This window comes from Centruroides sculpturatus, unplaced genomic scaffold, assembly GCF_000671375.1.
Source record: "Centruroides sculpturatus isolate CEXI.00-Female unplaced genomic scaffold, Cexi_2.0 scaffold35, whole genome shotgun sequence".
Classification (NCBI taxonomy): domain Eukaryota; kingdom Metazoa; phylum Arthropoda; class Arachnida; order Scorpiones; family Buthidae; genus Centruroides; species Centruroides sculpturatus.
The window spans coordinates 1,226,325-1,251,646 of NW_019384311.1; the positions used below are offsets into that span (position 1 = coordinate 1,226,325).

At 27.9% G+C, this 25,322-nt stretch overlaps 1 protein-coding gene across 1 annotated transcript; it reads right to left on the reverse strand.

Annotated features, from left to right (window-relative positions):
- Window positions 1-833: 833 nt before the first annotated feature.
- LOC111621787 (dolichyldiphosphatase 1-like) lies at window positions 834-25,322 on the reverse strand. Its single transcript, XM_023364039.1, has 8 exons — window positions 25,204-25,322; window positions 20,482-20,582; window positions 16,988-17,072; window positions 6,460-6,556; window positions 6,288-6,386; window positions 2,507-2,635; window positions 1,137-1,226; window positions 834-1,059 (listed from the first exon to the last, which is right to left on the reverse strand). The coding sequence occupies exons 1-8, from the start codon at window positions 25,286-25,288 to the stop codon at window positions 1,020-1,022; spliced, it is 726 nt and encodes a 241-aa protein (XP_023219807.1). The 5' UTR covers window positions 25,289-25,322; the 3' UTR covers window positions 834-1,019.

Sequence of the window (25,322 nt, forward strand, 5' to 3'; positions counted from 1 at the left end):
TATGTATTCTTGGGAAACTTCACTCTATTGTACTCTTGTTTTTTGGGAGTTTAGTCCAGATCTGTGTTCAGGTTACCACCCTAACAGTTTATTTTGTGGCGGGGATGTAGTGATATTGGCACTCCTGATCCTCCCTCAACTGCGGTTTTATCGGTCCATGTGCAATCCATTTTCATGTAGTCATAAATGGCAATAAGAAATGTAGACAAAGGGACATAAAATTTTTGGAACGGAGTAAAGGCAGGAAAGAGGATCAGGCAGAGGAAGCAGTAGTGAAGTGGTGGAGTCCGAAAGTGGGATTAGAGATTAAAGTTTTTGTGTTACGATATTTGGTTGTTAGAGTTTCTGTGTGACGAACCAACGGGACAAAATCCATAAATCAGATTGGGTTCTCTACAGGTTAATTAAAACATTATTTGCAGTTAACAGATCAAAGCAATTATGCATCCTCCATTTAGAATTAATTAATTTAAAGCAATTGCAAATTATCTGGTTTTATTTTTATATAGTATGGAGTTTAGCATGAAACAATATAGAACCAAACAACACTTAATGTTTCAGTTTGTTTTCAGATAATGTTGAACCTAATTCTACTCAAAAAGTGCAAACCCTTTTCAACAATTAGCAATTAAATTCATTTTTTTTTAAATATAAATGAAGCATCTAAAATCATAATTAAAAGTTATATTTGATATTCACTTTAACAAAATAACGATTGACAAGTCTCAAATAAATTTTCTTTCAAAAGTGTCAGAAAAATTAAATTTTGTTTCTTGTAAAACTATTTAACAAGAAGATTTTGAATTTTCATCATAAAATATAATAGCAAACTAGTATCTAGATTTTTATTATTTTCCATTATTTTGTTTAAAGTGATAGTTAACAAGAATTTTTGAATTTTCATAAATGTAGCTGCCATAGAAATTGGCAATTATATTTCAGAACTTTAATATTTTTCCAATTAAGATGAACTTTCTAACAACCTCATAAAAGAAATATGAATTTACTGATTCATTTTCTTACTGAGCTTTCATAGAAGCTAATTTTCGTTGTCTTGTCCTAAAAAGTAAACTTTCTTTTAATTAATTACAAACTTTCATCTTTATTTCAGAATTAAATTATAAAAATGAAAATACCTTGACTCTGTTCGATGTGATGTATATTCAAACCACATAACATTTGGAATCAAAGTTGAATCTCTAATCATTAACAATTCACAAATAGGCCTGTAAATGTATTAAATGAAGACATTATTAAATATTTCAATTTCAAAATAATTATATCAATAGTTTCATAATTACTTGAATATACATGCCTGTGTTTTTTTTAAAGTTAATATTATAAAATATGGAGTAAGAGCATAATATAAATTTTATTTTGCATTAATATATAAATAGAAATTTGTTATTCTATTTAAATTTTTATTACTTTGTCTTTTAAGTTTATTTACTTAAAAACACAGTCTACTTCATTATTAATGATTTTTTTTAAATCTGATTAAGATGCAGATTTAAATTAATTTGCTAATGATAAATTTTATCTTATTTTTATTATTAAGAACTGATGACAGCTTTGGAGTTATTTAGACTGATTTTTAATAACTATAAATTTACACGAAAAAACAATATCTGAACCATTCACAGTATAAATACATTTTCTTTTTAAATATCAAATATTTAAATAGCAAATTTGTGGTAGTTAATTCTTTCTTTAATTAAGTATTAAAAAGCAATCATTCTTTGACTGCTTTTTATGAACTTATTGTGAAACAAGAAAGTGGTACAAAGGTGGCATATCTGGAAGCCACGTTTAAGATGCCAAAATCAACAATGCATGAACAGTAAATGCAATTTTACAGTATATACAGTATTTATATATTTCATTTATTGTTTTCATGTATTATTAGTGCATATTTAATTGTGCTAGTTTTACCTTAGATTACATGTATTTGCTGTTTTGATTAAGTTTATCAAAATGAGTATTGTTTAGGATCAGGGAATGGATTAATTCGTTTTCTATTAATTCTAGTGAAAAAGAAATTGATTCAGACTTTAACAGATTCAGAGTTCGAACAGCCTCCTGGAATGAATTAAATTTGAAGTATGAGACACCACTGCATATAAATTTATCAATATTATGACTAACAAAAGTACCCAACATGAACATAATTCTGAACCCCATTGAAACTTATATCCAACTTTCATTTACAGAAACTAATTCCATTTTTTTTTATTTATGTTTAATATTTTATAATATTATTTAGTCTATTTTTCATACAGTAAATTGGACTGGAACATGTACTTATATTTACTAATTATATGAAATCGTATTAGCTGATATACTCATGTCCAAAAATAAACAATCATAATTTGGCCCATATCTGAGGAATGGCTGATCACAACATTGCAAAACTTGAATTCGACTTATTAATGAAACTTATTAATTCAACAAAAGCTAAAAATATCAAAAAACCAATTTTATTATATCAACATTTTAATAAACTTACCAGGATGTAATGACAGGATACAAAGGAGTTAAAAAAAACTGAGTTATCGTAAACCAAACAACTGCAAATACAACTCCAAGCATTGCTCCACATATAACTTGCATTGATGTATGATACTGAAGATATACCCTAATAAATAAATATTTGCAAAAAATGTAAATTTACTTAATATATTAAATTATAATTCTACACAATATTAAACAGTAAAGTATAATAATGAAAATTTATTATTTCTATAATTATAATAAATAAATCTCTCAAAGAGGAGAGAGCAAGTCATTTCAAACAAAATTTTGTTTGTAGAATTCAAATTCATTTGGAAATACAAATAATTAATGACAATAAATTAAACTTTAATTTTGAAAATTAATTGATAAAAGATTTAAAAAATATATTAAAAAAATTGATAGAAAGATTTTTAATTAAAATATTTTATACTTATTTGTATACACTATTAATAGTTTCATTATCTTTAGATAATTTGAATAATCAGTCCAAATTTTTTTTAAAAAGAAATTGTTATATGCAAGAAATGTTTGGCAAAGATAATGATATTTAATTTTTCCAATATTTTATCAAATTTTGTTATTATAAACACAATAAGTAATTTATGAACTTTTTAAAAGTTGCATTATTTTGTAATTATTATTAAAATATTTCTAGACACTTCATCTTTCTTCAATGCATCATCATACTTCCTTGTAAATTTTCATCTCTTTTCAACCCAATGCCAAAATTATTATATCAAATTTACATTTTTCTTCCCTTCCACAATTTTAATATTCATTTTTTAAATTACTTAAATTTTATTATTTTTAATAAATATTAATAAACAATAAAGATATCATCACCAATATAGTTTAAATGGTTTGCAGATAAAAATCATTTGGATCATAACATAACAAGAAATTTTCAAATCAGAAATTATTGGGCATGATAGTCAATAATCACTTTTTAACTACAATCTAACAGTCTAACTGTTTATACATTTCTCAGTTGTATAAAACATCACTAACTCAACACCGGAGTGTAATAAATTAACAAAATCTTCAAGCCTGTTACCGGTGTGTTCATATCTCAGTTGTATATTTTTCACAATTATACATTAAATATTTTGCGTGTGTACTTTCTCCATTATAAAACACTTCAGTTCTGTTTTTTATTTATATGATTTTGCACTTATATATCATATTATTCAGTACCTATAGCACTTTTTCTCATTTATGTGTTTTTCATTTTTAAGTAGAAAAATTTAAAGCAATTATTAAAAAAAGTGAATTATGTATTCACTTCAGTTTAGTCCAAACTGAAGTTTTGAAAATATTAACTTTCTATATTTTGTAGTGTAAACCAATTTTACTAAGTGAATAAAAATTGCTTTCTAGTTTCTATTTGCAATAAATATGAGCTAATCTTTAGAATGACTTCATTCTTTCATATAACTGGGACTTTCTGCAGAAAAAGACAATTGATGTCACATACTTGTACAGTGTGTGGCAAATCCATCACAAAGAAAACAAGAAAGAAATAAAACTTGATCCTTTTTTTTTAAATTTGGTGATGTCTCACACACAATATATGCCCCCTCATTACAACAATCCCAATTAATTAAAAACCAATGCACAATAAAACCAAAATAAAAAAAACAACACGAGAATAACAAAATAATAAAAAAAAAACATGTAAAAAAATTATTTGGAGTAAAGTATCTTCTCACAAATGGCTTTGAATTTATAGGAGTCAAGGAACAATTTCTCGTCGATTTAGGTGGCAGTTTTTTGATAGTGATAGAAAAAAATCTAATTGTTACATTCAGGTGGCAGTTAGGTGAATGAATACAGGTTAATAATTTAATGTTGAATGTAGGATTACGGATAAAGGTATAACAAGCAGGAAGAGGACTGTTAAAATATTTGTATGTATAGATATGATCAAAGTAATCTATACATTGGAATAGGTTAGGGAGGCTGAGACAGATTTGTGCAACATCAGAAGAGTTAGTAGATAGCAGATGCAATAGTTTGTTGAGGGTAAAAAAAACTTTGTTTAGCTCTAGATTAAGTTTATTTAATGCAGATGCAGAAGCCGAAGCCCATATAGGTAAAGCATAATTCAAATTCAGTTGTATAGTTTTCCTCACTAATTCAAAAGTAGTTTCATTTGTATGTTTTCCTCACTTATATAATATTTTTCATATCCTATGAAAAATGTATACATAGAGTTAAATTATACATATAAAGCTGCTGAGCAGCTAATTATATTGCAACAATGACTTCAGACCTGGAAAAAACACAAGTATAAAATATTTAGATAAAGCATAAGCAATCTGTCCAGCATGTGGAAAGTACAAAAGCAAGCTAATATAGAGAAACTTTGAAAAACTTATTTCTTAATACAGTAGTCTCTACAGTCCACTCCTCACCAATCCGACACATCCAGTAATTTAACTCTGCCGCAGGGTAATGTACATGAAATTTTTGTGTTACAACTTGTTTAACTTTATTAATAGATATACAGTTTTAAGCAGGTATCAGAGTCAGATATTTAAAAACTGAGGAGCTGGTATAAGAGTTAGAAACTTAAAAATGATGATGCCAATGTTCTAAGTACTAATTCCACAGTTTTACTAAGAGTGCTTTTACTTTCCTGGCTGTTATATATAACAGAGGGAAAGCATGGCAATCATTCAAAAAATGACCCCTCCCAAGATTTTTACATTTTTGGCTCAAGACACCTTGTAATGTCAAGAAATGCAAAAAATTTAGGGGGTTTATTCTATGTATGAATGTTAGTGTGTGTGTAAGGGGACCACAATTTTGTTCACCTCTTTGAAGCTTAATAACGCCTGTGCTTTTCTTCAAAAATTTCTGAAATTTTGCATGGTGGTTTGTTTATTAGAGGGATTGACGCTATTAAATTTTGACGATTAAAGATCAAGGAGGTGGGGAGATATAGGGAGACCAGCAAAATCAGACTTAATGACAATTTTACTTGTTATTAGCATTTACAACTTTTTATAAAAGCCATCCCTATCCTCAAAATTACGCTTTTTGCCATTTTATAACAGTTTAAACAGTTAAAAATATAAAAAATTTTTAAAATAAAATATGATAACAGATGGTGCCACAAAATGCTGCCAGAAAAGTTAAGCAACTTGTTTCTGGATTTTTTAATCACAGACTTAATAGATTCAATCAGGCCACAATAAAGGCAGCTGAGTATGAAAGACATATCTGAGAAAGACAAAACATGAAAAATTCCTGAAACTCCAGATTTGAATCCAGGTCCCCAAACAGGGTTTCCTAGGTTAACAACTTTACCTCCATCAGCCATCCAGCCTCTGTGTTATTTTTTGCAAAAAATGTAAATGATTTGTAGCAAAACATTCTGTATTCACAAAAATCAGTTCACTAATCACAAACACTCAATTATAGTAGTTTTTATAGTTTTCAACATAACTAATTTTATAATAATAATAATAATAAACTAAAACTTTTATAGCCAAATGATTATAAATGCTTTTTAATGAATAAGAATACAAAGTAAAAACTTTATATCTAAAATTATTTAATCATCACAAAACAAAGTAATGTTTTAGACAAAATAAATCTGAGTAATTTATTTTTGTCATAATGACCAGAGGTTCTGATGATATTGCCTGTTAAACAGGAAGAAAAGAAATCTAAAAATGAAAGCTCTATTAAATATTATCCTTAATAAATCTTAGTTTGTTAGATATCTATTAAACAAATCATTTGTCATAAGTATTTTTATTACTGACCTACTATATGAAACCAAAGAAGCAGCTACAAAACCTCCTAAAGTGACCAGATATTTCCATAAGCTCTCTAATGAAAAACTGCTACTACCATGATGCAATCTGAAAAATTAACATACCACAATTAATGCTTACATAAATTTTTTTTGCTAACTTTTTATTGTTACCTACTTACCTAATTAATACAAAAAATGATAAATACATTGAAAAAAACCACATAAATTGTGAATGACTAGAAGGCATTCCATATTCTGTATGCAGAATCTCCCTGCCTATAAAAAAAATGTTAATTTATATTAATTTAATAGATATTTTATAAAAATATTTATCAAGAATTTCATTCTAGTAAGATCTACTAAATTTGAATTCTTTAAAATAACTAAAAAATATAATACTTGTTTAATTACAAAAAACATTTATAAAACAAGTTTATATCAAATCTACTTTTTATTCTATACATGTATGTTTTTGTCTAATTATTTTGGCAAAAAAATTTTTTGCTTATATATTTTCTCCCTTTTAATACATTCATTCCCTTCTTCCCTAAATATAAATTTTATCTTTTGTAAATTTCTATATCACTACACCAGAACTTCTAATCAACATTTATTGAAAAGGTTCACACAAATATCTTTCAGGAATTCAACATAAAAGTAATATATTCTAGAAATTCTGTATTATTTTGCAATTGATGTTGACATTTTTTTAAACTCTCTTAGAGTTTTCTTAAATATAAAATCTTTATAAACTGATAAAAAGACAAATTATCAATAACTCTTTGAAGATTTCTTCATGGAATCAATATTAGTTTAAAGTTTTTAAAATTTTATTTATTAAAATTCTATTTTCAAATTTATTTGCCTGAGGAAGATGGCAATGTACTGTTGAAGATGTAGTTATACCATATGTAGGCTGAGTGGTCTTTATATCCGAAATGCATTCCTACTAAAATTTGATTAGGGTTAATTAAAAGCTGTTTTTAGTAAAATCTAGTATATTTGTTTCAGTCAGCTCTTGATGTGATAAGCCCTCCAATTTGAATGATAAGCATAATGCATATCAAAGATTTTATATGCAGAATGGAGTCTCGCTTAATTGCACAATATATTAAGCCCTCCAATTTATTACAACCCTATTTCTTAGGCTAACTAATTCAATCTAAATTATTTTAACTAAAAAATTGAAATTTTATCTTAAGCAAAGATAAATAAAATCCATACCATCTTACATTAATATTAATAAATATAATGACCAGGTTGACTCCACCATAAAAAGTGTTGTGTTCCTGAGATGTTGAAAAAGGATGAAGAAATTTATTATTTCTTCTAATTTGTAAATACTTTTTACACTTTATTATTGTTCTGCCATTATATTTATTAATAAATAAATAAATTTTAAAATGCTATCTAATTAATTTATTAGCATCTGGAAGAAAATATTNACTGATTCATTTTCTTACTGAGCTTTCATAGAAGCTAATTTTCGTTGTCTTGTCCTAAAAAGTAAACTTTCTTTTAATTAATTACAAACTTTCATCTTTATTTCAGAATTAAATTATAAAAATGAAAATACCTTGACTCTGTTCGATGTGATGTATATTCAAACCACATAACATTTGGAATCAAAGTTGAATCTCTAATCATTAACAATTCACAAATAGGCCTGTAAATGTATTAAATGAAGACATTATTAAATATTTCAATTTCAAAATAATTATATCAATAGTTTCATAATTACTTGAATATACATGCCTGTGTTTTTTTTAAAGTTAATATTATAAAATATGGAGTAAGAGCATAATATAAATTTTATTTTGCATTAATATATAAATAGAAATTTGTTATTCTATTTAAATTTTTATTACTTTGTCTTTTAAGTTTATTTACTTAAAAACACAGTCTACTTCATTATTAATGATTTTTTTTAAATCTGATTAAGATGCAGATTTAAATTAATTTGCTAATGATAAATTTTATCTTATTTTTATTATTAAGAACTGATGACAGCTTTGGAGTTATTTAGACTGATTTTTAATAACTATAAATTTACACGAAAAAACAATATCTGAACCATTCACAGTATAAATACATTTTCTTTTTAAATATCAAATATTTAAATAGCAAATTTGTGGTAGTTAATTCTTTCTTTAATTAAGTATTAAAAAGCAATCATTCTTTGACTGCTTTTTATGAACTTATTGTGAAACAAGAAAGTGGTACAAAGGTGGCATATCTGGAAGCCACGTTTAAGATGCCAAAATCAACAATGCATGAACAGTAAATGCAATTTTACAGTATATACAGTATTTATATATTTCATTTATTGTTTTCATGTATTATTAGTGCATATTTAATTGTGCTAGTTTTACCTTAGATTACATGTATTTGCTGTTTTGATTAAGTTTATCAAAATGAGTATTGTTTAGGATCAGGGAATGGATTAATTCGTTTTCTATTAATTCTAGTGAAAAAGAAATTGATTCAGACTTTAACAGATTCAGAGTTCGAACAGCCTCCTGGAATGAATTAAATTTGAAGTATGAGACACCACTGCATATAAATTTATCAATATTATGACTAACAAAAGTACCCAACATGAACATAATTCTGAACCCCATTGAAACTTATATCCAACTTTCATTTACAGAAACTAATTCCATTTTTTTTTATTTATGTTTAATATTTTATAATATTATTTAGTCTATTTTTCATACAGTAAATTGGACTGGAACATGTACTTATATTTACTAATTATATGAAATCGTATTAGCTGATATACTCATGTCCAAAAATAAACAATCATAATTTGGCCCATATCTGAGGAATGGCTGATCACAACATTGCAAAACTTGAATTCGACTTATTAATGAAACTTATTAATTCAACAAAAGCTAAAAATATCAAAAAACCAATTTTATTATATCAACATTTTAATAAACTTACCAGGATGTAATGACAGGATACAAAGGAGTTAAAAAAAACTGAGTTATCGTAAACCAAACAACTGCAAATACAACTCCAAGCATTGCTCCACATATAACTTGCATTGATGTATGATACTGAAGATATACCCTAATAAATAAATATTTGCAAAAAATGTAAATTTACTTAATATATTAAATTATAATTCTACACAATATTAAACAGTAAAGTATAATAATGAAAATTTATTATTTCTATAATTATAATAAATAAATCTCTCAAAGAGGAGAGAGCAAGTCATTTCAAACAAAATTTTGTTTGTAGAATTCAAATTCATTTGGAAATACAAATAATTAATGACAATAAATTAAACTTTAATTTTGAAAATTAATTGATAAAAGATTTAAAAAATATATTAAAAAAATTGATAGAAAGATTTTTAATTAAAATATTTTATACTTATTTGTATACACTATTAATAGTTTCATTATCTTTAGATAATTTGAATAATCAGTCCAAATTTTTTTTAAAAAGAAATTGTTATATGCAAGAAATGTTTGGCAAAGATAATGATATTTAATTTTTCCAATATTTTATCAAATTTTGTTATTATAAACACAATAAGTAATTTATGAACTTTTTAAAAGTTGCATTATTTTGTAATTATTATTAAAATATTTCTAGACACTTCATCTTTCTTCAATGCATCATCATACTTCCTTGTAAATTTTCATCTCTTTTCAACCCAATGCCAAAATTATTATATCAAATTTACATTTTTCTTCCCTTCCACAATTTTAATATTCATTTTTTAAATTACTTAAATTTTATTATTTTTAATAAATATTAATAAACAATAAAGATATCATCACCAATATAGTTTAAATGGTTTGCAGATAAAAATCATTTGGATCATAACATAACAAGAAATTTTCAAATCAGAAATTATTGGGCATGATAGTCAATAATCACTTTTTAACTACAATCTAACAGTCTAACTGTTTATACATTTCTCAGTTGTATAAAACATCACTAACTCAACACCGGAGTGTAATAAATTAACAAAATCTTCAAGCCTGTTACCGGTGTGTTCATATCTCAGTTGTATATTTTTCACAATTATACATTAAATATTTTGCGTGTGTACTTTCTCCATTATAAAACACTTCAGTTCTGTTTTTTATTTATATGATTTTGCACTTATATATCATATTATTCAGTACCTATAGCACTTTTTCTCATTTATGTGTTTTTCATTTTTAAGTAGAAAAATTTAAAGCAATTATTAAAAAAAGTGAATTATGTATTCACTTCAGTTTAGTCCAAACTGAAGTTTTGAAAATATTAACTTTCTATATTTTGTAGTGTAAACCAATTTTACTAAGTGAATAAAAATTGCTTTCTAGTTTCTATTTGCAATAAATATGAGCTAATCTTTAGAATGACTTCATTCTTTCATATAACTGGGACTTTCTGCAGAAAAAGACAATTGATGTCACATACTTGTACAGTGTGTGGCAAATCCATCACAAAGAAAACAAGAAAGAAATAAAACTTGATCCTTTTTTTTTAAATTTGGTGATGTCTCACACACAATATATGCCCCCTCATTACAACAATCCCAATTAATTAAAAACCAATGCACAATAAAACCAAAATAAAAAAAACAACACGAGAATAACAAAATAATAAAAAAAAAACATGTAAAAAAATTATTTGGAGTAAAGTATCTTCTCACAAATGGCTTTGAATTTATAGGAGTCAAGGAACAATTTCTCGTCGATTTAGGTGGCAGTTTTTTGATAGTGATAGAAAAAAATCTAATTGTTACATTCAGGTGGCAGTTAGGTGAATGAATACAGGTTAATAATTTAATGTTGAATGTAGGATTACGGATAAAGGTATAACAAGCAGGAAGAGGACTGTTAAAATATTTGTATGTATAGATATGATCAAAGTAATCTATACATTGGAATAGGTTAGGGAGGCTGAGACAGATTTGTGCAACATCAGAAGAGTTAGTAGATAGCAGATGCAATAGTTTGTTGAGGGTAAAAAAAACTTTGTTTAGCTCTAGATTAAGTTTATTTAATGCAGATGCAGAAGCCGAAGCCCATATAGGTAAAGCATAATTCAAATTCAGTTGTATAGTTTTCCTCACTAATTCAAAAGTAGTTTCATTTGTATGTTTTCCTCACTTATATAATATTTTTCATATCCTATGAAAAATGTATACATAGAGTTAAATTATACATATAAAGCTGCTGAGCAGCTAATTATATTGCAACAATGACTTCAGACCTGGAAAAAACACAAGTATAAAATATTTAGATAAAGCATAAGCAATCTGTCCAGCATGTGGAAAGTACAAAAGCAAGCTAATATAGAGAAACTTTGAAAAACTTATTTCTTAATACAGTAGTCTCTACAGTCCACTCCTCACCAATCCGACACATCCAGTAATTTAACTCTGCCGCAGGGTAATGTACATGAAATTTTTGTGTTACAACTTGTTTAACTTTATTAATAGATATACAGTTTTAAGCAGGTATCAGAGTCAGATATTTAAAAACTGAGGAGCTGGTATAAGAGTTAGAAACTTAAAAATGATGATGCCAATGTTCTAAGTACTAATTCCACAGTTTTACTAAGAGTGCTTTTACTTTCCTGGCTGTTATATATAACAGAGGGAAAGCATGGCAATCATTCAAAAAATGACCCCTCCCAAGATTTTTACATTTTTGGCTCAAGACACCTTGTAATGTCAAGAAATGCAAAAAATTTAGGGGGTTTATTCTATGTATGAATGTTAGTGTGTGTGTAAGGGGACCACAATTTTGTTCACCTCTTTGAAGCTTAATAACGCCTGTGCTTTTCTTCAAAAATTTCTGAAATTTTGCATGGTGGTTTGTTTATTAGAGGGATTGACGCTATTAAATTTTGACGATTAAAGATCAAGGAGGTGGGGAGATATAGGGAGACCAGCAAAATCAGACTTAATGACAATTTTACTTGTTATTAGCATTTACAACTTTTTATAAAAGCCATCCCTATCCTCAAAATTACGCTTTTTGCCATTTTATAACAGTTTAAACAGTTAAAAATATAAAAAATTTTTAAAAAAGAATNATATAAAGTAATAAGTTATGAACACAAGTTTGAGTTTGTAATTTGAAATTTGCATGATTTAATGGTAATAATGTTGTTTCAAATACAGAGCTCACACATTTAATAATTCACACACAGATGTGTTCGCTATTTACAGAAAAGATCTGTTCACAAGTATTCATCGGTTTTATGAGGGTGATACTTTATAGGAGAGCACTAACATCAAAGTTTGACTAATTTTTACATTAAACTATACCAATTGCTCAATATAATTAAAAATATTTTTTAAAATTTGAAAGTTTATATAATATTAATAAAAACATGTTATCATCATTTTGATTCTCTATGAATTTAAACCATAGAGTTCAGTACAGATGATGATTTGTTATTCCTAGTAATTATGTAATTTTTTCCAAAATGAAAAAAATTTATTAATACTAGGATATTTGCACTAATTGTGTTTGAAAATATTTGAGCTTTGTATTTTCTAATTATAAAGTTTTAAACCTATACTAAATTTAAAATTATTGACATTATTCCATTTAAAATTAGATCTCTTGAGTAGGATAATATTCAACTGAAAGCCAATATAAGAACAAACAGATCAGATTAACAAGTTATATTATACTAGTAGCCCAGGATGCCCTAGTGGGTGTTCTTTACAAATTTCCATGAGGCACTGTTCCTTTGACTTTTTTGTTCCTATCAATATGCTCTACAGCTCCGTTAAAGTCCCAATGGTAAAATTTACCCTCCAAATGAAGGGGTGGCAACCCCCAAACTGTAGCCCCTCTGTGCGAACAATAAAGTCAAAGGAACCATACCCCTACTCGCAACCCTTCGCGAGAGATAAGTCCCTGAAAATTCACCTACGTCATTTCCAGTCACGTGACACCATGGTCAAAAGGGAGCCTACTGTGCGAAAAAAAATTAACATGCGCTCGTGCACACTCGGAGGGTCGCTGACCCGCTCATTCATAGAGTAAATTGTGGCAAACAGGCGGTCACATGACCTGTAAAGTAATTTTTGGAGGGCTATATCTCGGAAAGGAGCGCGCGTACAGGTATGGTTCGTTAGACATTTATTGTTCTCACAGAGGGGGTCGTTACCCCTTCATTTGGAGGGTAAATCTTACCGTCCCAATCGCGTCATACAGATCTATATTTCTACCTATTAAACATTCTATAAATACTTTAAAATATTTTAATTTGTTTATTTACCTTTGCTTGTAAACACATGCGCCATTTTTTCAACAAATTTCCTGTGAGTCAATGTGCAATGTTCACTGAGTCACGGGATGTTGTAAACATGCGACGCAAGGTTAATCGAGGCATATAATAAGGCAAGGCAAGGCATATAATAATTATTTATACCATTCCGTGGTATAAATAAATTCATATCAATAATAAATTCCTATTACAAATAAAAATAATTTATTGTTAATTTAAAATCACCGCTAGGGCACCTCTAGTGCTTGTTTTTGGCATACTGTTACACAGATACCCGTTCAATGGGTTATATATATATAGATAATATACTGTATTTCATTTCTAATTTTTTTACTTAAAATCAATATTCTGCTATATTAACAAAATATATACTTCTAAAATTGAAAGTATCTTCTACTAATCTGTAATTGAGCTTTCTAGAATCCATCTAGCATATCAACAGTTAAGTGATATCTGAAAACTTGCAAGTTTACAGAAGCAAAAAAAAAAAAATGTTTTAAAAATTAAATTTTCTCAAAACAGATAAACTTTATATTTATTTTTCTGCCTTTCAAGGTATCTCATCAATGATAAAATATTGGTGACTGTCCAATTATTTTTTTACATAATAATACAGGTATACCTCGCCTTACGTCGGTAATTGGTTCCAGGAAAACGACTTAAGTCGAAAAACGACGTAAGTCGAAACCATAAATTATTATTCCCAGATCTGTATTTTATTTATTAATGCATTTTTAATAATATATGGTTAATAAGAATCTATCTTAAGCTTACAAAGAAATAAATTTTAGTTTTTAATAGAGTACAGAAAAAAGTAATGTAAATTTACGAATGCATGTACTGTTCTGTAAATACAGTACATACTTGTAAATGTATATATTTTAATATGATTTTATGTGCTTTAAACGCTTTTCTAGTGATATTACGACTTCAATATTTGTGGCGGACGGACGTAAAGTCGAATAAAATGACTTAAACTTGATTTTTATTTTTCCATATACTTTTTTGACAAACGACGTAACTCGAAACGACGTAAGTCGAGGTATACCTGTATAGTAGTTATGAGTTCTCACTGCAATCTGAATTTTGTAGAGTAATTACTTTTACTTTACACTTCATACTTTTACAATACACTTCTTACTTCAGAAGTATCACTTCTTTGTAAGAAGTGATACTTCTTACTTTTGTAGAAGTGATACTTCTTATCTTTTGTATCACTTCTTAGCCATTGAAGAGCTAAGGTATCACTTCTTAGCCATTGATGTACTGGATAATTGTAATTAAATATTTCTCTAGCCAATACTCTTTAGAGATTTAGCAGTCTAAATAAAACCAAATCTGGTGTGAGGCATTTCAGGACACGCAAAATACATTTTCATAAACAATTACTGCCAAAACTCATCAAGTGCTAAATTACTATGGCACTTTTGGCACTGCAAGCAATAAGCATTTTATTTGTAGAAGACACTCATACCATACAGAGACCTTAGCAATGTATGGAATACTACTCAATGTGGTTCCATTCTGACCTGAAGGTGATGAATAGTATGTTTAATAGCCAACTGTATCTGATCCTTTGTGATATGTCTCATATACAGTGTGATACTATCTTTCAATAGGTCCTCAATAAACCCATTTTTTAAGTGTCTCCACAACCAAAATTTATTCAAATTAAGATTTGAAGAACAAAGTAGCCAGGCAATACGCAATCCATAACTAATCACTGTTACAAATGAAATGTCACAAAAATTGCTGTATCAGTGTCTGATATATGAATGCACTCCATCTTGCATGAAGACTTAACACAACAGAATTATAACAGAAGTGTTGAATATTTCTGGGTCATCACAGTCTCATTATGATAGCTTCTTTGAAAAAGAATAGTCAAAAAATAAATGTGGTTATGAATCTTCATCAGACTAACTTTATGAGAGTGCAGTGGAATCTGCTGGAAAAAAATGTTTTCAAGGACTAAACAGGATAGTTATATTCACTATCAGTGAGTAGTGAATTGAAAATATGTCATTACTCACAGGATCTTCTAAGGCCATGACACATCTACTTCCATTCTGAAAAGGAAGATCAAGGTCAGTCAAGTTTCCCTGTTGATGGCTAGCAACTACTTATTGTGGTCGATCTTACACGGACAACAATACAATACACCAATTTTCTCCACACTGTGCTTCAGGATGTGACACCCAGTGATGGATTGATCCACAGTAGGTAGGCTGTTTGCTTGGTGGCCATTTCTTATTTTGATATATATTATATTTCATTTGCAAATACAATTAATAAACAAAACACAAGCACTGCTTATTATATTTAATTTAAAAAATCTTATTCTAATTTAAGTCCTTATGAACAAGTGTTCAGCTTACAGCAAAAGAGGTCTATTAATTGAAATTTAAAATAGCTGGCTCTAATTTGGACATTGGCTGCCATGGAAACACCATAGGCCCATGCAAACTTAACATCTGGCCCACCACAATGTACATTTTGTAACTTTTAATTTGAAAATAACTGGTCATAATTTGGGCTGTAGGCCACTATGATGAGACGTATATTGGACTAATGCTTGGTAATTTTCATAGATAGTATTACATATACAGTCAAATTCCAGTTTACAAACTTAATTCATTCCTAAAAGTTGTTCAGAAACTGACTTGTTCTAAAAGCAAAACAAATTTTCCCATAAGAAACAATGTAAAATGGATTAAGCTGTTCCTGACCCCAAAACAAAACCTTTTTAGTTGTATTTCATGCATAAAAATGGCTACAAATGCAATATATTATTTACAGCTATATCTATTCTATATATGTATTATAAGCAAAATATTCCGTCACCACCAAACGAAACCTACACTTTTCAAACAAGTGCTATAAATAGAGACAACTCAGACTGCCTGCATAAAAATAACCAAATCAAACAAGACTAACAAGTACTTTATCCACACTTTCTGAAATATTATTTTTCAATTAATTCAATTTCAATTCTAATTAATAATTAATTGACAAGAATATATAATACCCGGAGGTGCATCAAAATCTAATTTGAATAACAATGTCATCGATGGTTTCTATTGTGATGTCTAATGATGCAGGTGAATCTTGGGGCCACTAGTGAATCATTAGTCCTGTTGTTAATTGGTTGGGTCATCGACTTTCTTTAACATAGGAAGTATAGGAAGTTAATCATCAGTAGTCAGCTCTGCCAGGTAGCTTGTTCAGAAACTGAGTTATTGTATGCAACCAGAGCAAATATGGCATTCAAAATTTTGTTTGTAAACTGAATTGTTCATAAACAGGGACATTCATAACCTGAAGTTTGACTGTACTAATCTTATTTCCAAATTTAAATTTTTAAAAGGTAACTAATAATAATATAAAAAATATAAAAGCATGCTTTATAAGTATATTAACTATCATAAAAAAATGTATATTTACCTTTACAAGGCCTTAATTCTTTAATTAAATGCTTTAATATAAAATTAATGGCTTCATTTAGAAGAATACCAAGGAAGTAGGATATCTGAAAATATTTCAAATGGAAGCTTTGTTTTTATATGAATAATTTTATGCAGTCAAATCCCAATAGTACAAAGTTGAAGGATATTAAAAATTGGTACTTTGTATTAACAAGGTTTGTATTAATCAAACTTCACAAAAAATAAACAATCATACCATATCATCAACCAATCATATCTTATTTAAATATGTTTAAAAATAAATAAATAAAACTTAAGTGTTGCTTCAAACATATACTTTATTGAGATACAACAGCTAGAAAAAAGAAATTACTGTAATTTATTGTAGAAAAAAATTAATGCTCATTTTCAACAACAGTTAGTCTATAGAACAATGATTAAAACTACTGGATACAACAGGCTGACCTAGCAGCCAAATTGAATCCAGGAACAAGAATATGTATAAAACTTTGCAAAGTTAAAAATAACTAATTTGCTTAAAACTCAATAGAAAGTGTATTTAATTATAAAGTTACAAACTAATTACAGTATTTAATATTGTATTTTAGTTGTTTGTTTTGTTATTTTTGTTATTAAAGCAATTAAAAATAATATCTATTTCATAAAACTATAAATTTTTATTTGAAAATCGCCCAATTCTATTTTGGTTTTCAATGCATAATTCAACTGTCTTAAGGTTGATTCATACTTTGTGAGAATGGAAATGAGAAGATAATCTCTCTTCTATTATTCTCTCCATAAGTGTTCATACTTCAAAAGACTGAAAGAGAATCATGCATGCACTTTCAGTACTTGCAGTTTAAAATACAGTTTTGAAAACATAACATAAGTGAAACAAGAATTTTAAGATTCTCAAATAAGTAATTTTTTGTAGTTAATTAATTTGAGAAGAGAAAATGGAAACTATTATAACCTTATAAAAGAAATTAAGAACAATAATCCTGAATTTTTAATAATTTTAGGTAAATTTTAAATATATATACAAATATATACACCTATGTAAAGATAATATCTATTCAGATATATTTAAATTAAAATATAAAAATGATATATTAAAATTCATAAAAAATAAATCAGTTCTAATTCTAATAACTTCAGTTTTATCAGTCTCCAATGTTGAAGGATGAGAAGGATTATGAACTACAAACACAGAAAAGTAGAACTTCTGTCAACTTTTCTCTTTAACTAAAAGAGAATGAAGTATGTCACTAGTAATGTGTGAAGTGTTAACACTAAACCAATTCATTGTCATTTTCTTTTCTGTTATCCATTTTCATGAAGTATGAACTGGCTTTTAATTTAAATAATCATTTAGCATTAGTACAAAGTACAAAGCATCAACTGTAGTAGAAAAAATAATTTTTCAAGTAGGAGTGAACATCACTGATATGGCATATACCTGCATTGCCTACAACTATGATAACATTTACACCAGAAGCATTGTGGTCAATGTTAAAGTCAAAAAACACATTATGATGTAGCTTGTGTCGCTGTTTTGGGAATTCAAAGGAAATTTTCTGACTTCGAGGAAACTGAAAGCAGTGTGCTTTGTATTAAACAACAAAATATAATTGTTATTGAATTCACAGGAGCATGACATTCTTCATATTACTTAAAAACTGAACTCATTGACACTGAAATGTTTATCCTCTGCCAGGGGGACTGCAAATCTACTTTGCATTAACATGGAATTCACAAATTGATAACAACCATGAGATTATAACCATATATAAAAATAAAAGAATTTAGTAATTTTTGTTAACTTTAAATAATGTTATTAAATACAATAGACTAGTAGAGCATTGATTATTCAAAAATTGATTATTGAAAATATTGAAAATTATCCAAAATCAACTTCAGAGAGTATGTCATTTTTGGAATTAGAAATTTGTGTGTGTATGAGTTAAATCGTTAGAAACAAGTTGTGATATCAAAAGAAACCATTTCATTGATAAAATGTTTATTGCTGAAAAATAATGTAGTCAAAATTTAATCTAATGTTAAATTATTAAGTAAAAAAATATAAAATAACAGTTTCTACTTTTTTATTTAATAATTTACTTATAATTTAACATTATATTAAATTTTGACTATATTATTTTTCAGCAATGAACATTTTATCAATGAAATGGTTTCTTTTGATATCACATCTTGTTTCTATCGATCGACATACCCACTGGCACATTATATTATTCCAATTTTTTCCAGTTTTAAATAAANCATTTGGAGGGTAAATCTTACCGTCCCAATCGCGTCATACAGATCTATATTTCTACCTATTAAACATTCTATAAATACTTTAAAATATTTTAATTTGTTTATTTACCTTTGCTTGTAAACACATGCGCCATTTTTTCAACAAATTTCCTGTGAGTCAATGTGCAATGTTCACTGAGTCACGGGATGTTGTAAACATGCGACGCAAGGTTAATCGAGGCATATAATAAGGCAAGGCAAGGCATATAATAATTATTTATACCATTCCGTGGTATAAATAAATTCATATCAATAATAAATTCCTATTACAAATAAAAATAATTTATTGTTAATTTAAAATCTTCGCTAGGGCACCTCTAGTGCCCGTTTTTGGCATACTGTTACACAGACAGGTGGACACGTGTTCAATGGTTAACTCATATATACAAAAAAAATTATATTAAATTTTGACTATATTATTTTTCAGCAATGAACATTTTATCAATGAAATGGTTTCTTTTGATATCACATCTTGTTTCTATCGATCGACATACCCACTGGCACATTATATTATTCCAATTTTTTCCAGTTTTAAATAAATAATTTAATAAATGTTTCACCTTATTGGATCCCCATCAATAAAATCATGATGAAGCTCAGAAAGATGATATTAATTTTCCTGGATTTATAATACATCTTTCTCTGACTAAGAAAGTGTAAGTTGTGTCCAGGTGTCTTATTATCACTAATATAAAATTTCTTAAAACTGAGTGTTTCTTTTTCATTTTTGACTCCTCAATTATAAAATTATATTAATCTGCAAAACAAGTTATTCCCAATCTCCATTGTTAGTAGTTATGTATTTTTATTAAGTTTACTATCAATAAGTTAGTTCACACACACACAATAAATACGCAATAATTTTTGAAAGACATCATTTATCTGTCTGTTGTCAAATATATTTTTAGATTTATAAACACTATTCCAGAACTTTTAATTGTTATTTAAAACTAAAATAGATAATAAACAAACCAATAGCTACTAAATTGTTTAGATACTGATTCATTATAAAAATACAGTNCTTATTTTATTTTATTATTGAAAAATATATACTTTAACTAGAAATTCTTTCTTATTTAAAAAAATACAGTATGTATATATATATATATATATATACATACTGTATTTTTTTAAATAAGAAAGAATTTCTAGTTAAAGTATATATTTTTCAATAATAAAATAAAATAAGATACTTACTGTATGTAAATCCCTTCGAAAAATTATTAATGTTGTAAAAGCTATTATTATGACCAATGGAAGCAAGCTGGTTATGGCAAGAATTTTACCAAACCATTCACCTGGAAAATTAAATATATTTTATAGCTAAACCTTTTTATAATTCAATCTATAATCAAATAATCTCTTTTCAATTCTTTTTAATACAGTAAGACCCCACTTAATGCGGGGGATGCATTCCTAGACAACAAAGCGCTAAGCGAAACAGCATTAAACGAGGTCATTTTAACAGAGTAAATAGGGATAGAACATAAAACTGAATATTAAAAAATTTTACTTTAATTTTACATTATTTTTATATTAATTTGTGTAATAATATATGTTAAATTACATTTCTGTGTGCATATGTTTATGTGTTAAGTTCATTTTTTGTGACAAAGGTCCTGACTTTTCTGAAATTCTTGTTTTTTTTTTTTTTTTTCAATAAAGTTGTGAAGTTTCATTTGTCACTTTTTTCTTTCCTTAAGCAAATGTTGGTAGCAGAAGATCACCCCAAAATCTAGATCATTCACTACAATTTGATCAACAATTTTGGTTATCGTTACCAAACTTTTACTAAGGTAATCTGTAGAGAAATCTTTTGGGTTCTTCATTTTCAAAATCTGTTTTCCAGTTCTACATGAATTCCTTGTTCTGCCAGTTCTTGAAATCGTTGGTAAGACTCTTACCAGAAACCTGCAGTAACTCCTCAATATCCTGTTCATCTACATCTCCTGTATTGATTAAGTTGACAATTTTGTCAACCTAACAATACAGTGATAGGCTCTTCTCGATGAGAATTCTTAGATACCTTCAGCCATAACTTCTTCCACACTCTGTTAGTGCATTTATCAGTTAATTCTTGCCAAGCCAAGTCGCTATTTCCTATGGCATCCATGATGTTATAATTTTTCCAAAATTGCACAAAACAAATATAGATTTAAGGGAATTACAGCGCTACAATGAATTGCCACCTTTTGCTGATTGATTCGTGTTTGGGAATAATTGTATTATACATGTATCAATGAAATACAACGTTAATTTGAATCAGCATAAATTTTGAGCATTTTTTAGGCGTAAAGCAGACCATTTTATATTCAATCAGCGTTAAGCAAGGCAGCATTAAGTGGGGTCTTACTGTATAAGTGTTTAAAAGAAATTTCTATTATATTAATCTTTTACTTGAAATTTTGATGTTATTTACAAAATAAGCATAACTGCAAAATGAATCATTAGGTTATTTAAAATGTCTAGAGAGACATTTTGTGTAGATAATGAAACACCAGTTATTCAACTGTTTTACTTCCAGTCTATATTGTTTTTTGAATAATGCTTTGTTTGTTAGTATACAGTATCATCAACAACCTGTTAGTTTCTTTGACCAAGATTCAAAATGATTTGATGAGTTGTTTCTGATAAAACTGGAAAAATAAGAGAATACAATACTATAAAAGAAATCATTTTGGTTAAACTAAATCAACTTCCACACATTTGGTATTTGTGAAATGCTAAGCAAATAATTTGGAAATTCTGAATAGTATGGATGATTTATTCATAACAAATATCTTAAATTTAAAATCTTCTTACGTGAATATTGGAAAGCATATAAATTAACACTCCTAAACCTTAAAAGTCCAGTAATAAACATTTTCGACCGTGCTTTCGGTCTTCTTCACTTGTTCGAATCTCACTGGTTTTTAAACCTGAAGAAGACCGAAAGTACGGTCGAAAACGTTTGTTTGCTATTAAATGTTTACTACTGGACTTTTAAGGTTTAGGAGCATTAATTCATAACAAATATATTTGGTATTCACTGTTTTCCATTGCTTGTCAGTAAATTGTACCAAATCAAAGGGGACGAACATTTGCCTCCATGCATTCATACTGTCCATATACATTCATACTGTCCATATATATATTCATGCTCATATTCATGTATTTCCTTGCTTTTGGTCATTATTTTCAAAATGGAATGGTCTAATTAAATAGTAATAGGTTTTGGATTTTTATGAGCAAGAACAAGTGATATGGAATGCACTTTAACCTTTCAGCAATGGGATAGTCGGGTATGGTGCTACCCTAAAGTAGTGGAGAATAAACGTGGGAAATTTTTAAAGTATTTTTCCACACGTTTTTTCTCATTACCATTTCAGAAAAAGATTTTGTAAACAGTTATGTCTAGTAAAGAAAACTCTCTTTTTATTGTTTCATAATTCATTTTTTATGTGAATTTTTTTTTTTGCAGTAGTTTTTGGCGATACCCCTAAAAGAATTTAACGGATATATCCATCCCTCACCACTGCCACACGACTGCCCTGGATGGATATATCTGTCCCTCACTGTTGAGTGGTTAAGTTCAACATAAAATCAAATTTGAGTTTTGTGATGTGTGGAAAAGAATCAGAGCAAATTTGAATAGAAAATATCCTATCATAAAATTAAAGAAAAAAACTCAATAATGATGTTATCTAGAATGTATGTAACAAAGTACAGGTAGGCCTCCTACAACATGGTAGATACGTTCCTTGAAAATACCGCGCTGTCGGAAATCGTGTTATAGGAGACACCAACTTGACACAAAAACTGGGATTCAGTTCTAAAAAGAAAAAAACTTGGCATTCGAATGGCGTTTTTTGAATTTTTCAAACCAGCCCTTGCTAGCCACAAATGTAACACTGGTTTCATCAGCCAACGACTGTCCTATTCGTTTTAAATAATCAAATATTTTTAAGGCTTTGTGTTTAACTGCACTTTTATTTAAAGGCAACCGTTTCTTGTTCATATCTTCTACACATAATATTAGCGCTTGTTCCATTTTTTTTTTTTTCATTATAAGTGCTCTCAGACGAGCAACATTTTTCACAAGAATAGATGATCTGGATGCGACTGAATTCCTAATCTTTTCTTACTATTGCTTAATCGATCAAATAGTTGACTCATTTAAATTAAAATGCCTACCAATATCAGCTATCCGCTCTTGATTTTTAATTCAATCCAAAATTTCTATCTTTGTTTGAGGAAATATAAATTTCCTTTTTAACGACGGTCCTTTCTTTTCATTCGACATTGTTATGGCTAAAATTTTTTCAAGAAGTTTTGTGGACAGTAAAAATTGAAAAAAATAACTTTCCTTCACTACGTTGTTAAAAATATACACCCAATAGAAGTTTATACTGTATTTTGGACCACTTTTGTGGTCCCCACCTATTGAAAGAGTATAAATTATCGAAAATTCAGTGATATATTTGAGTGTTTATGGTAACTGATGCAAATCTGTCTAGAAACCGGTCTTCCCCTGAAACTTTCATGGGAATAACACGTCAATGTGGACAAATAGCTGTTTTCAAGGACATTTAGCTCTGTACACCAAACTGCGGCGTGTATTAAGTGATCTGTTGCAATTTTTCTGTTATGTGAAAGATAATTTGTTTCTAAATACCATAAACCGCATTGTAAAAGTACCGCGTTGTAGGAAAATTTCCACATTTTTCCAACCATGTTGGAGCAAAAATGCGTTGTAAAGGTACCGCGTTGTAGGAGGCTTACCTATATGGTGCTAAAAGTGAAATAGAGACAAAAGAAATATATAAAAAAAGGCTTAATCGGACTTAAGATGATATTGGATAGATTTTTTTTATTATTGTTTATAAAATGCACAGAAATTTGTATATCATTTTCGTTTATAACATGTTACATTTTAATTTTTACATAACTGTTTTTTTAAATTCGATTGCATGATTTTTTGAATTTCCCGTTTCGAATTAGTGGAATAACTGAAGATGAACGCTCAATGCATTTGAAAACGTTTTTATGTTATTAAAGAATTTTGCTGGATAGTTAAATGGTTTTTTATTTTTAAGTTGAATTCTCCAGTAAGCAAGTATACAATTATTTAAAAGAAATATACAAACCAAACCAGTTTGCTTACTTTTCCTTAACAGATATGATATAAAAGAAGTGGTACAAATTATTGTTTGAGAATTGTTTATTTTCTATATCTTGGACAACTTTTGTCATTCCTACAATGAACTGATGCTCAGCAAATAATCATATTTGTACTGTACATACATGCTTGCCACATGACAAACACTTTACTGAATACTTTGGCAAAAGATGATTATTCAACATTCAGCAAATACTAAATGTGTGGAGGCACTGTAATAAATTGGCAATACTGACAAATTTAGTTCAGATGGCCTAGTAAAAATCACACGACCTTTAAGTATCTCATGATAAGCTGTATCCTGTCTTCAAACCATCAGAAGCTATGAAGTTTGAACATATTTTCTTAAAAATAATATGTTCTAAATTTTGAAAATCTGACCATGTTTCTATTGAATATTCTGATCATTTACCCAAAAACAATCATGCCTATTGATCGGACTGGCTATGAATCAATTTGATAAAAGATCAAAATATGATTAGTAATCAATTTCATAATATAATGATCGATTCTGCCATCTTTCTACAGTAATAGAATGAACTTTTGTTTATAATATCCTTAAACTTTTATAATTTTTCAATCTGATTTCTCATATGTTTTCAAATGGTCAAAAGACTGTACATAACGAATGAATACTTTTAATCAGATCGCTTTATACATCTATACTGAATCAACTAACCAACCAACATTTGACTAATAAAGCTGTTCATTTTCAAGACGTATCATGAACATTTGATAAAATTTTAATATTTTATACCTACCCTGAGGATATTCAACATGAGTAATACTCAACGAAGTCCATTGAATAGTTGAATAATCACCACTTTTAATCGTACTTTCCGCCATACTATTTAACTGCTTTATGTATTGGCATGACCAC

Coding starts and splice junctions, on each gene's coding strand:
- LOC111621787 (XM_023364039.1), bottom strand. CDS start 25,288: ATGGCGGAAAGTACGATTAAAAGTGGTGATTATTCAACTATTCAATGG. Junction 2,636..6,287: donor TCTTTGGTTTCATATAGTAG/GTCAGTAATAAA, acceptor TTTATTTATTAG/GGTATATCTTCAGTATCATA. Junction 1,227..2,506: donor TATCCTGTCATTACATCCTG/GTAAGTTTATTA, acceptor ATACATTTACAG/GCCTATTTGTGAATTGTTAA.